Source organism: Salvelinus fontinalis, chromosome 42, assembly GCF_029448725.1.
Source record: "Salvelinus fontinalis isolate EN_2023a chromosome 42, ASM2944872v1, whole genome shotgun sequence".
Taxonomy (NCBI): domain Eukaryota; kingdom Metazoa; phylum Chordata; class Actinopteri; order Salmoniformes; family Salmonidae; genus Salvelinus; species Salvelinus fontinalis.
Window position 1 is genome coordinate 17,464,992 of NC_074706.1, and position 14,699 is coordinate 17,479,690.

The 14,699-nt window shown below is 41.6% G+C and overlaps 1 protein-coding gene across 2 annotated transcripts in view; it reads left to right on the forward strand.

The window, feature by feature from the left end:
• The window catches only part of LOC129841379 (sorbin and SH3 domain-containing protein 2-like), an 85,765-nt gene that overhangs the window by 33,254 nt on the left and 37,812 nt on the right, over positions 1 to 14,699 (forward strand). For both annotated transcript variants that reach the window (XM_055909627.1, XM_055909628.1), the window contains exons 3-4: positions 7,963 to 8,018; positions 9,658 to 9,747. In XM_055909627.1, the coding sequence (XP_055765602.1) occupies positions 8,009 to 8,018; positions 9,658 to 9,747 (100 nt within the window). In that variant the 5' untranslated portion in view covers positions 7,963 to 8,008. The remainder of the gene's footprint in view (positions 1 to 7,962; positions 8,019 to 9,657; positions 9,748 to 14,699) is intronic.

Sequence of the window (14,699 nt, forward strand, 5' to 3'; positions counted from 1 at the left end):
CAGGACTACCTTCATAGATCTACTGCACTGGATCCAAGGTTCAAGTCCCTGTCTCACCTAGACCCTGCCCTACACCGGAGGACATCTGGCCACTGAAGAGGTAAAGTAAGAGTGAATTACTTAAATAATATACTGCAGTCTAATCTTAGTCTATGCTATTGCTATTAGAATCATCCATTTTTGATTTGTAATAATGTATTTTTATTAAATGTTATTGCCACAATTATAGTTCTATGATCATAAATAGTTAGTTAGATCAAGTAATTTCTTTCTGCAGGGTCAAGCCACCGAGCCGACAGGAGCAGACTCCCAAGGCATCTCGTCCACAAAATAATTTAGCCATGAAGGAGCTTTTCGGGGAGACCTTTGTGAGCAAGGACACAGGCAAGACTTTTGCCAACACCATCAAAGAGGAGGAGGCATCCTACAAGGCAGCAAGCGGCATTCCCGTGGATGGTGATCCACTGGCATGGTGGAAAAGCAATGTGTAAATACCCTCACATTGCCATGATGGCAAGATGCTACCTTACATAGTGACTGCAAAGAGGTCTACCCTCTCCCCAGACAATGTAGACATCGTCAATTTTTAAAAATATAATTTGAAGTTATAAGCTCAGGTTTGCTTTGCTTTCTTTTTTTAACTTTTTTTTTAATCATGGGGAGACAGGCACTTTTTTCATTCACTATTGTTCAAATGCCTCATATTGCACTTTAATTTAACAATTGAGTATTGAATTTTTTATTTTAAGATTTTATTTAAACATTGAAAAGTTCCTTGCTTTGTTTTCTTTAAGTAATAAAAGGAAAGAAAAGTTATATTTGTCTCCCTTTTTTTGTTTTATGCTGATCCGAAAAATTATCCGATCTGTGACTCAACCGTGATCCGAACCGTGAGTTTTGTGATCCGTTGCACCACTAGTAATGGGCATTTCCATCTAAAAGGACCCATGAGCACCAATATGTCAAATGAAAGCTAAGAGTCAAAATTAAGGCATATACTGTGTGTGTACATACATACATACATACATATAGTTGAAGTCGGAAGTGTACATACACTTAGGTTGGAGTCATTAAAACGTATGTAAACTTCTGACTTCAACAATACATACAGTTGAAGTTAATAAACTATAGTTTTAGCAAGTCGGTTAGGACATCTAATTTGTGCATGACACAAGTAATTTTTACAACAATTGTTTACAGACAATTGTCCCCATGTGCCCACAGACAGATTATTTCACTTATAATTCACTGTATCACAATTCCAGTGGGTCAGAAGTTTACATACACTGAGTTGACTGTGCCTTTAAACAGCTTGGAAAATTCCAGAAATTGATGTCATGGCTTTAGAAGCTTCTGATAGGCTAAATGACATAATTTGAGTCAAATGGAGGTGTACCTGTGGATGTATTTCAAGGCCTACCTTCAAACTCAGTGCCTCTTTACTTGACATCATGGGAATATCAAAAACAATTAGCCAAGCCAATTAGTCTGGATCATTCTTGGGAGCAATTTCCAAACGCCTGAAGGTACCATCTGTACAAACAATAGTACGCAAGTATAAACACCATGGGACCACGCAGCCGTCATACCGCTCAGGAAGGAGACGCGTTCTCTCCTAGATATGAACGTACTTTGGTGCAAAAAGTGCAAATCAATCCCAGAACAACAGCGAAGTACCTTGTGAAAATGCTGGAGGTACAACAGTATCTATATCCACAGTAAAACGAGTCCTATATCGACATAACCTGAAAGGCTGCTCAGCAAGGAAGAAGCCACCGCTCCAAATCCTCCATAAAAAAAAAGCCAGACTACGGTTTGCAACTGCACATGGGGACAAAGATTGTACTTTTTGGAGAAATGTCCTCTGGTCTGATTAAACAATAATAGAAATGTTTGGCCATAATGACCATCGTTATGGAGGAAAAAGAGTGAGGTTTGCAAGCCGAAGAACCGTGAAGCACGGGGTGGCAGCATCATGTTGTAGGGGTGCTTTGCTGCAGGAGGGACTGGTACACTTCACAAAATAGATGGCATCATGAGGATGGAAAATGCATGATAAGTTAATTTGTGGAAATTCTTTCCTTATTGCATTTAAGCTAATCCGTTGTGTTGTGGTAGGGGGGGGGGGGGGGGGGGGGGGTGTGCAGAAGATAGCCCTATTTGGTAAAAGACCAAGTCCAAATTTTGGCAAGAACAGCTCAAATAAGCAAAGAAAAACGACAGACCATCATTACTTTTAAGACATAAAGTCAGTCAATCTGGAAAATTTCAAAAACTTTGGACGTTTCTTCAAATGCAGTCGCAAAAACCATTAAGCGCTATGATGAAACTGTCTCTCATGAGGACTGCCACAGGAATGGAATACCCAGAGTTCATTAGAGTTACCAACAAGAAATTGCAGCCCAAATAATATCTTCACAGAGTTCAAGTAACAGACATCTCAACATCAACTGTTCAGAGGAGACTGCTTGAATCAGACCTTCACTGTCGAATTGCTGCAAAGAAACTACTATAGAAGGACACGAATAAGAAGAGACTTGCTTGGGCCAAGAAACACGAGCAATGGTGTCCTTTAGAGTGTGCAAAGCTGTCATCTAGGAAAAGGGTGGCTATTTGAAGAATCTCAAATATAAAATATATTTTGATTTGTTTAACACTTTTTTTTGGTTACTACATGATTCAATATGTGTTATTTCATAGTTTTGATGTCTTCACTATTATACAATGTAGAAAGTAGTAAAAATCAAGAATAACCTTTGAATGAGTAGGTGTTCTAAAACTTTTGACCGGTAGTGTAATTCCATTACCAGATGTAAATCCTCTTCCCCTACTGTAGTCCAATAACCAAAATACAGTTTGGCATACATTTAAATGTAAAAAGAAATTGGTCAAAACGTAATTCCGTTACCGTGGAATTGCCCTAATGTTTGAATTTCGGCTACCACTTGAAAGGCAATCCCCTGCAAATGTATTTTCCTGTATCGGAAGTAAACCACCATTGTTTGTATGGTTCGACATGTTCAGAGAGCAAGGACTAGTTAGAGTACCTTTTATAGGGCCACACAGACCATCTGAGATAATCCATCTCAACTGGACTAGTCTGTGTGGCCCAAGCTTAAGTAAACCGTTTCAAATAGTGATCTACCAGATTTAGCTGTTTTACAGCCTCAAATATATTCCTCTATGGCTCACATTCTAATCAAACCGATTACAGATGCAAGAAGCACCGCTGTAGTGGTGAGGATCTCGGTGTAGACAGCCGTCTGAGGCATTGCTGTAAAGCTGCCAGCATGGAGAAGAGTGTGCGTTTGACACCAACCATTACTCAAGTCAACACACAAGGCAATATCCCCATTTACTTCAAAAGGAGTTTGTTTTCAACGTATCCCTATATAAGCATGCTAATAAAAGAGGGTAATTATCAGCAGTAAAGGGGGAAACCTTTACTGGGCCTCTCAGCTTGCATACTGATGAAAAGGTCCAGCATGCAGACCTACAGTAGGTTACAATACGGTCATACTGATGAAAAGGACCAGCATGCAGACCTAGGTTACAATATGTCATACTGATGAAAAGGACCAGCATGCAGACCTAGGTTACAATACGGTCATACTGATGAAAAGGACCAGCATGCAGACCTAGGTTACAATATGTCATACTGATGAAAAGGACCAGCATGCAGAACTAGGTTACAATACGGTCATACTGATGAAAAGGACTAGCATGCAGACCTAGGTTACAATACAGTCATACTGATGGAAAGGACCACGATGCAGACCTAGGTTACAATACAGTCATACTGATGAAAAGGACCAGCATGCAGGCCTAGGTTACAATACAGTCATACTGATGAAAAGGACCAGCATGCAGGCCTAGGTTACAATACAGTCATACTGATGAAAAGGACCAGCATGCAGAACTAGGTTACAATACGGTCATACTGATGAAAAGGACCAGCATGCAGACCTAGGTTACAATACGGTCATACTGATGAAAAGGACCAGCATGCAGACCTAGGTTACAATACGGTCATACTGATGAAAAGGACCAGCATGCAGACCTAGGTTACAATACGGTCATACTGATGAAAAGGACCAGCATACAGACCTAGGTTACAATACAGTCATACTGATGAAAAGGACCAGCATGCAGACCTAGGTTACAATACAGTCATACTGATGGACAGGACCAGCATGCAGACCTAGGTTACAATATGTCATACTGATGAAAAGGACCAGCATGCAGACCTAGGTTACAATACAGTCATACTGATGAAAAGGACCAGCATGCAGACATAGGTTACAATACGGTCATACTGATGAAAAGGACCAGCATGCAGACCTAGGTTACAATACAGTCATACTGATGAAAAGGACCAGCATGCAGACCTAGGTTACAATACGGTCATACTGATGAAAAGGACCAGCATACAGACCTAGGTTACAATACAGTCATACTGATGAAAAGGACCAGCATGCAGAACTAGGTTACAATACGGTCATACTGATGAAAAGGACCAGCATACAGACCTAGGTTACAATACAGTCATACTGATGAAAAGGACCAGCATGCAGAACTAGGTTACAATACGGTCATACTGATGAAAAGGACCAGCATGCAGACCTAGGTTACAATACGGTCATACTGATGAAAAGGACCAGCATGCAGACCTAGGTTAAAATAGTATGGGAAATCTTTCAAATACTTTGAGTTTGAGCATTTGCTCTAGCCTGACTGGAGTGCCAAATGGGTGAGGTTTGCCATTTTGGGTATATTCTATTGGTCCATAAAGTGAAGCTCAATCAAGCACAGATTTGAAATGATTTCAAATAGTGTTTCACCCCAGGTCTGGCAGCATATACTCACATTGTCCGAATACTAGCCCGACAAGAGTTTGATTGACTTTCCCCATTACAGCATTGCAGCTCAGTTTGTACAGTAGCCCTAGTTACAGTAGCATGGCAAAAAAAGTTTGTTTTTGTGATTTCTCTGTAGATGTATTTCCTTTGACAAATAGGATTTATGGATTCTTGTTTACTCTGGGATTGGATACATTTAAAGGTTCCATCACTGACTTTTCTCTGTAATTTAGCTCGGGGGGGAAACACTTTGTTTTGATTGGAAAACTTTGAGAGCACTAAATGGTTCTGTGGCAGCTGTCCTCGTGACAATGATGTGCCCTCCGCCTCGTAACATCTCTCTGTGGCTAACCTAATCATCTGTGTCACAACTGCTAGCTTGTGCATTTGTAAACAAAACGTTTACAAGGCTTGTAACTTAATGCATTACTGTGCGTTGCCTTTTTAGCTTCTTTGTGACCATGTTTTATTGTAAATGGTTTGCTATAAATAATGGTGTGATGGTGTTTTACAGTAGTACTTTTCAACTCCGGTTTAGGGGTACCCTTGACGTCGCACATTTTTGTTCTAACCCAGCACTAACACGTTCTCATTTAAACTAATAGAGGGTCTGGGTGAATAGTTAAGTAGCTGAATTATGTGTTTGTCATAAGTCATTTACAAATTATTTTCTTCCAGAATCAATTGGTATACAGGCCTATCATTATTTCCATATGAACAAAATATATATATATATTTTTTTCCCCTCAAATTTATTAAATGTATTACAGAAATCTCATTTACATAAGTATTCACACCACTAAGTCAATACTTTGTAGAAGCACATTTGGCAGCGATTGCAGCTGTGAGTCTTTCTGGGTAAGTCTCTAAGAGCTTTGCATGCCTGGATTGTACAATATTAGTCCATTTTGTTATTTTTGAAAATACTTCAAGCTCTGTCAAGTTGATTTGTTGATTATTGCTAGACAACCATTTACAAGTCTTGACTTTAGATTTTCAAGCCGATTTTTAAATCAAAATTGTAACTAGTGAATTTCAAGCACAGGAACATTCAATGTCGTTTCCTCTCCGGCAGCTGAGTTAGGAAGAAGGCCTGCATATTTGTAGTGACTGGGTGCATTGACACACCATCCGTAATGAAGAACTTCACCATGCTCAAAGGGATATTCAGCGTCTTATTAAAAAAAAGATGTAATATTTACATCTACCAATCGGTGCCCGTCTTTGCAAGGGATTGAAAACCTTGTCGGTCTTTGGATGAATCTGTGTTTTGAAATTCACTACTCGATTTGAGGCACCTTATAGATAATTGTATGTGGGGTACAGAGATGGGGTAGTCATTCAAAAATCATGTTAACCACTATTATTGAACACTGAGTCCATGCAACTTATTATGCAATTGAAGCACATTTTTACTCCTGGACTTATTTAGGCTTGCCATAACAAAGGGGTTGAATACTTATTCACTGAAGACATGTCAGCTTTTCATTTTTTATACATTTCTAAAATGTTCTACAAACAGATTTCCACTTTGACATTATGGATTAGAGTAAAGGTGTGTGAATACTTTCCGAAGACACCGTACTTATACACACACACGCATAAAAAAACGTGTACACACATACACAAACATACTCGTACGTGCACACACACACACACCAACTCTCGCCTTTCCATATCAATCATGGACAAGAGTATTTTCCGAGCTGATTCATCACCCATCGTGTACAGCATTAAGGAATTACATTTGGTGTACGTTTGGTACGGGTACATACGGTACAGTTAAGTAGCTGTATTGTTGGCCTGTAGCATTTATCAGTCCCTTATCATGATGTTATGCCAGTGTGACAGCGTGGACATTGAGTGACATAAAAAAAAAAAACATAGCAGACACTCAAAGGGAATATCTCATACAAAGGTGATATTTTGCTCCGTTCTGCCAGGGATTTTCGGAGGAAGATACCTACCCTATTGTTGTAAGTTGGAAATGGCCTCATTTAAAAGTAAGGTTAGCTTTGTTTCCAGTCGACAGTGAGGCAGGGAGGATGCATAAAGGCGTGCCAGATCTGAGGTACACTAATTGATTTTGATTCGCCCGTCAGCCGCGAGCTCATCGCTCCACAAGTGAAGCAGTTTGATTCTGCCCGTCCCTCTGTTTGGCGCTCTGTCATAACGAGTTATGTATCTGTAGATGTTACTTGTGACAGAGCCCTTGTGCTCAGTGAAGCAGGAAGTAGGTTTTCTTTGTATGGCCTTTTGTGCGATGGTCTATGTGTAGCCTATAATAATATACAATATTTATAGATTTGTTGATTTATAAATTCAGTTTTCCATGTATAATATATTTTCAGTGCTTCAAGTTGAATTTATCTTATCGTCCACATAGTTGCTAAAATTCATGATATTTATTTTATTACCTCCAATAAATTAGATGTAAAAAAATAAATAAGATATCTTGTTATGTCCCCCTGGGAAATGAGCTGCACAACTCAAGGGGGTTTCCTCATACAATATAGATTAAAGGAAGGAAGATGAAAATGTTTCACATTCCACGACTACATGCTTTTGTGATACTCAAATCCAGGAGCTACTCTGTAGAGATACAGCTACCCTGGCTACTGTATGACTGTTAGGACTGTTGTACAGCCGAGCAGTAATCCACCTGATTCAGAAGTCAAGAAAACGACAAACAAACAAGAATGAATGTTCATTTTAGGCTACAAGTCGTGTTGAGCCTGGCACAAAACTGGGGCAATGTTAATTCTGCTGCCCTTCACACCAATGGGAGGAATGCATGTTGGAGCTATTTGAGGAAATGAGGTCTGTTTGTACAACCGCACTACTTTTTGTAATCAAAACGTCCCCCTTTAAGAGACTTTAGTTTTTGAGTCAGAATCTCAAGTTATTTCTGATGGGAAAACTTTTGAGGTACAGTGTATGTATTATTCACAATGTCCATTTCACGAATGCACATTGGCGGTTCACATGGCATGTCAAGCTGAATTGCGTCAGGTACTCTGAAAGAGAAGTAGGATTTCTGTTTCTCTGAGGGCTTTACGGTGGGTAATAATCCAACCTCTATCGCTGATTCCTTTTATTCCAGGAAAGTGTACCCAGCGACGGTAGAACTGTTAGGAGACCTCTTCGACATGAATACAGGTATGTGATAGGCCTATTTTTAAACGCCACGCAACACATGCACACACAACTCAAGGCATTGCGCATATCCATGTTTGTTGACATTTGCCAGCTGTTGAGTACTGCTTGCTGCCGGAGTTGCTTAGCTGTGTCATCGTTTTTTTTTTTTTTCTCCAACCAACTCATTTGATTTGAAGATTCAGATTGAAGCAAGTTCGCAACAGATCTCTTTTTTAATTTTTTTTATAATAAATGATCTGTTTGAAGACTTTTAGAGCTGTTAGAGTATCGACATCTTGCTAGCATTAGCCTAGCATTCAGAAAGGTTTTGAATGAAGAACGGCCGATTCCAGCTTTGATCAATTAAGCGTATAGAGCAAGGGTAGCCAACCTTCCTCCTGGAGAGCTACTCTCCTGCAGGGTTTCACTCCAACCCTGCTCTAACAAACCCAACCCTACCAATCAGCTGCTCATAGGACCGTGTGTTACAACAGGGTTGAAGCAAAAGCTCCCCCCCCCCATTCAATAGCTCTCCAGGAGGGGTGACGGCCACCCCTGCTCTATAATGTAGATGCATAGAGGCATTACACATATTCCATTGCTTTATGGTCTACTTATACATCCACGTAATTACTCTCATTCATAAATCGGCCTCTAATTCATAAATCGGCCTCTAAATCTCCATCTTAAACTTGGCCCGCATCCCAAAATGTATAGAGTATTTCATTACAGTAGCTATGATGACAAATCCTTCACTTAGTGTTATTACACTCCCACGCCCTCTGTTACTCTGCCAATGAAAGTCTGGATTTGTTCCTGCTATGGTAATTGTTTCCAGCACAAGACGTATCGAGGTGCCAATAGCCTCCGCACAATCTAGAATACTCTTATCAAGTCCGCCAGGCATATCCCCTCGTTAAGTTTCCATGACATTGCAATCAGAGTTTTGCACCAGCTTTGGTAAATGTTTACATCACGAGTTATTGAGTCACTGAACATCCCACAGTGTTTGCCTACAGAACGCTGCCTTCGAAATGGCGGGGTGTGCTGAAACGTTCTGCATGCGGAGTGATTCTGTGCCCTCTCGGAGAAATGAACAGCATGTCATTACTCCCACGTCGATGACCAAGCAAGCATGAACGTTAATCTGCGCTGAGGTCACAGTTCATATGAAGTAGGACGTTTAATTACTGTGTGTTTTACTGCATGCCTGAATCGACCAGAACGTAAACGAACACAAAATCGGTTCAGATTTGGTGATGATTGTTATAGAATCTCGTTTATAGTTTTTAGTTCTATTCAGTATTGACAACCTAAGAGAGTAGACACATAGACAATCAGTCAGCGATATGACATCACAGTGGGCAACTTCCTGCTGCCAGAAACAACAACACTGTGTATAATGGCATCATATTGCCGAGTCCACATTGCTGTGTAACTATAGGATACTATGACGTATGTCAGTTCAGACGATTCCCTCCATCCATCTTGACATGAGCCGTCATCCTCCTCCCGTTCCCATTTTGCTTATGAGAATGGAGCCGTTGTAATGCATGTGCTTTGCCTTCTCTTTCCTGGGGGGCCTTTTGGCTTGTGCGTGTGTGTGTGTGTGTGTGTGTGCTGCTTTCTGCTGCCGTGGCTGCTGGCTGTGCTTTCTCAGATAGCGGAGGACGCACGCGCAAAAGCGCCGCCTTGCTAGTCACCCGCTCCCACATGAAGCGGGTCCAGAGTGTCCCGAATCTGGCTACAGGTACTAACACACACACCTAATACACACCACTAACACACACACACACACACACACACACACACACACACACACACACACACACACACACACACACACACACACCAACAAAACACAACCCTTATGCCTAACACACATACGCAGGCCTGTACAGGCGATCATTGAGTCACACTGATGTTGGAGGGGGTAAGTGAAGGCCATGCTAACAAAGCATGTGCAACTTTTGACTTTGCGCAAATAAGCCATGCAGTGCATTCGGGAAGGATTCAGACCACTTGACTCTTTCCACATTTTTGTTACGTTACAGACTTATTCTAAAATTGATTACAAAAATATATAATTCTCATCAATCTACACACAATACCCCATAATGACAAAGCGAAAACAGGTTGTTAGAATGTATTATTTTTGCAAATGTATTAAAAATATGAGACTCGAAATTGAGCTCAGGTGCATCCTGTTTCCATTGATCGTCCTTGATGTTTCTACAACTTGATTGGAGTCCACCTGTGGTAAATTCAATTGATTGGACATGATTTGGAAAGGCTCACACCTGTCTGTATAAGGTCCCACAGTTGACAGTGCATGTCAGAGAAAAAAAACAAGTCATGAGGTCAAAGGAATTGTCTGTAGAGCTCTGAGACAGAATTGTGTCGAGGCACAGATCTGGGGAAGGCTACCAAAACATTTCTGCAGCATTGAATGTCCCCAAGAACAGTGGCCACCATTCTTAAATAAAAAAAGTTTGGAACCACCAAGAATCTTGATAGAGCTGGCCGCCAGACAACTGAGCAATCGGTGGAGAATGGCCTTGGTCAGGGAGGTAACCAAGAACCCAATGGTCACTCTGACAGAGCTCCAGAGTTCCTCTGTGGTAATTGGGGAACCAATCAGGCCTTTATGGTAAAGTGGCCAGAAGGAAGCCATTCCTAAGTAAATGGCACATAAACAGATGGCTTGGAGTTTGCCAAAATGCACCTAAAGGACTATGGGAAACCAGATTCTCTGGTCTGATGAAACCAAGATTGAACTCTTTGGCCTTGATGCCAAATGTCACATTTGAAGGAAACCTGGAACCTTCCCTATGCTGAAGCATGGTGGTGGTGGCATCATCATCCTGTGGGGATGTTTTTCAGCGGCAGGGACTGGGAGACTAGTCAGGATCGAGGGAAAGATGAGCGGACCAAAGTACAGAGAGATCCTTGATGAAAACCTGCTCCAGAGCGCTCAGGATCTCAGACTGAGGTGAAGGTTTATCTTCCAACAGGACAGCGACCCTAAGCACACAGCCAAGACAACGTAGGAGTGGCTTCGGGAAAAGTCTCTGAATGTCCTTGAGTGGCCCAGCCAGAACCCGGGCTTAAAATAGCTTTACAGCAACGCTCCCCATCCAACCTGACAGAGCTTGAGAGGATCTGCACAGAAGAATAGGAGAAACTCCCCAAGTACAGGTGTGCCAAGCTTGTAGCATCATACCCAAGAAGACTCTTGGCTGTAATTGCTGCCAAAGGTGCTTCAACAAAGTACTGAGTAAAGGCTCTGAATACTTATGTAAATGTGATTATAATTTTTTTATTACATTTGAAAAAAATTCTAAACCTGCTTTTGCTTTGTCATTATGGGGTATTGTGTGTAGATTGAAAGAAAAAAAACATTTAAATCAATTTTAGAATAAGGCTGTAACGTAACGGTGTGGAACAAGTTGGTGTCTGAATACTTTCCGAATGCACTGTAACAGTTGTTCATTTTTGTTAATACCCCATACCATTCTATTTCATAGATTCCTTCGTGGGGTTTCATGTTCTATCAAGACATAAAATGTCCCCTTTGTTTAAATGTTGTTTTTTCTTCCACCTCATCCCTTCCACCGCCCTGACATCATTCACTTCCTGTTGCTTCATTTGTCTTACTCCCTGTGACAACCGTCGTTTGTCATCCTCTGGGACCAGCGTCCTTCTCACCATCCGCCACTCCGTTTCCTCAACCTTTATCCTCTGCTATCACTCAATATCACTCTCTTTTCTTCCCCCCTTTGTTCTTCTTTTCATTCCTCTGAGAAACTAGATGGTTTGTGTCAGTTTCTCCGAGCTTTGCTGTGATTGGGTAAGACTGGGCTCTGTTCGAGTCGAGGGAATTCCCAACGTGCTTTGCAGCGGATGTGTGCACTGTACACGGTTGGGCGTGACCAATTTAGAAATGGTACTGTGGTGGCTCGAAACCATGGCAACCCCGACTCACTCTTACCCCTCTTTTGGCTCTGGGCTTGGATCTAGTGGGAAACGGACAGGGATGTTGTGTGTTTGTCTTTGACTTTAATCTTCATGGACTGACATCAGACACAAATATTGCTTGTGAGGGTATTGCATAGTCTAAAGCGGGCCAAGTCTTGCCTGCCAGAAATGTTATTATGCCCCCCCAAATTAATTATGATTTTTTTTTTCATTAAAGATTAAAGTTACGCTACCTAAATAATGCTATAGTTACATTTTAACTTCCTTCACGAGGCAAGAGAATGCAGAAGACAGTCAGCTAATAAAGCAGGTAGCGGACCGTTTTGGGGTGCTGAAACGTAAAGCTGCAACCGCAGCGCAATCAATAGGTGAACAGCGCCAGGTGCTGAAAATATAGCTAACTTGTTATGCAAGTGTTGCACAGTAGCAGATGGAGAAAAACTACACCCGTCGAGTAATTCAACAATAATCTTAATTTTAATTTACAAACAACGAGGGCATAATTGGAGTCTATTTCTTCCAAGCCTAGACCCATATAAAATAACTTAAGTGGCTGAGGTAGGCTACGAGGCTTAACAGCGTCTTTCACAAGAACCAAATATATGGCCTAATATAAGTTTTTTATTTATTTTTTAATTAGGCCTATTTACAATTTTAACTCACCAAAAAATGTAGCACCCTACATAAAACAATAATAAAAAAAATAAAAAAAGGCGATGTCTGAATGTCTGTATCGGGATAGCCTGCTCCTTTTAAGGACAGATCAAACATAAAATACAGTCAGCTTGAGATCTAGATATCTCGAGGGTAAGCACTCACAATAATGTTAGTATTTACAGGCGTCTAAGTTACTTACTCAATGGGAAAAGTTGCATTTCCCCCTCGGACACGATCTAGTGGATGCCGGGGTGAGATGGTCTATATTGCGTTCGTGGAGGAAAATGAGGACTCGCAGGTGTCAGGCGACCCAAGCATTGTTGGCACATAAAATGCAAGGTTCTTTATTGTGCTGTATTCCTCTGAGCATGACGCTCAAAACTCAGCACTCCTGAGCGCATCCTTGATTTGGCTCGATGTCTGGAATTCAATCAGCTCAGTTTGAATTGCGGCCTCATCCAGCGAGGGTATCGTTTTCTTAGCAAGAGAGTATAATTATCCCCCTGGACGCCGCGCGTTTTCCCACCATGTCCATGACTGTTTTTCCTCTTCCTTGTAACTGCAGATTTAACCCGTTTTAAGTGACAATGTCAGCCCATAAAGCTGTGTGGTGTAGCTTGCAGTTAACGCTTCGATGTTTCTGCGTCGGGCCTCTGTCTAGGGCGGGAAGGCCACGTTGAAAGTTCCATGCGTAGATTCATAATGACATCTGAGGTTTGAATTCTTTGCAAACAGCAACATTTTCATTGCAAATAAGACACGCTGGCTTGGCTTTGGGGAACGATGAGATGAAGTGTACGTTCTTCCCTGAACCTAGGAGCGTAATCAGATCGAAATCATTGTTAGTCACTGAATTTATTATGTACTATCAGATGTGTTAAAAATGTTGTTCAATTTGTAATGTAGGCCAATATATATGCTAATATTATATGCTAATTATGTTCTGTCCCACCTACTATTAGCTCAGAAAAAAAATTGTCAAACCTATTTGACAATCCCTGGTCTAAAGGGTGTGGTGAACTAGCATCAAAGTTGGCCTTAATCACTGATACATGGTCAGATATTATGCCATCCCCAATGACTAAAGCCAGGATTGAAAGGTACGATAATCTGAGTTTAGATCTGTGGTTAAGCACAACTTGTACCTCAAATCTGCTGTATAGAACAAGTTGACAGATTCAAGTGCGGTCTGCCTCAGGCTGTTCATTTTAGGGACCCAGCTAGCGCTCAATGGGGGGTGGAAACCACATGCCAGGACACTTTAGCATTTTAATTTCCCTGCCGTGAAAAGTAATAGCCCCCCCCCCCCCCCCCCCCTGTTGCTCATGGGTAACGTAGTGAAAGACATCTCCCCCGAAAATTCAAGGCAGCGACGGCTTCAGCTATTAACAACATATCCTGTCAACGCCGAATATCTCCGGATACCCAGAATTCCCTGGGCGATGGCAGGCAGCGGGCGAGAGCTATTAAGCCCTGCCAGGGATAGAAAAACACCCTCCGCGCCTCGTGAAATTTCCATCGCTCGTTCCGGCTACACACACATGCAGGCACACACACACACAGGAGCGTGCACACACAAACACGCATGCACAGATAAACACTCTCTTGCAACACACACACAGGCATGCACACACACACACACTTCATCTCCCCGACCCCGACTGTCTCATCCCTCTTTCAATGTAGTTCTGATAGCAGTTTATGAAGTAGGAGACCACTAACTTAGCCAAGCCTCTATAAAGAGTTTTTATTCTGACTGGTCGGGAGATTCCTTTCTTTTCTGGCTTTGTGTTGTCTTCTCTGTCATCAGTTTCCCACTCTGCTGCGCTCTCCAAAGCCAACCATAGGCACACCTATGAAATAGGTGCATTAGTTAGGCTGATGTACTGTACATCAGTGTTCAGTAGGTTCCCCCCAATAACAGCAACCTCTCCCATCTTCTACAGTAGTGTTTCCTAAACCTTTCATTGAGTACCCCCAGTTCCACTTATTTGATCTATTCCAGTACCACACCTGATACAGCTGCTGTGGTAATTAGTTTAGTCCGCTGTGCTAGAAGATAAAAAC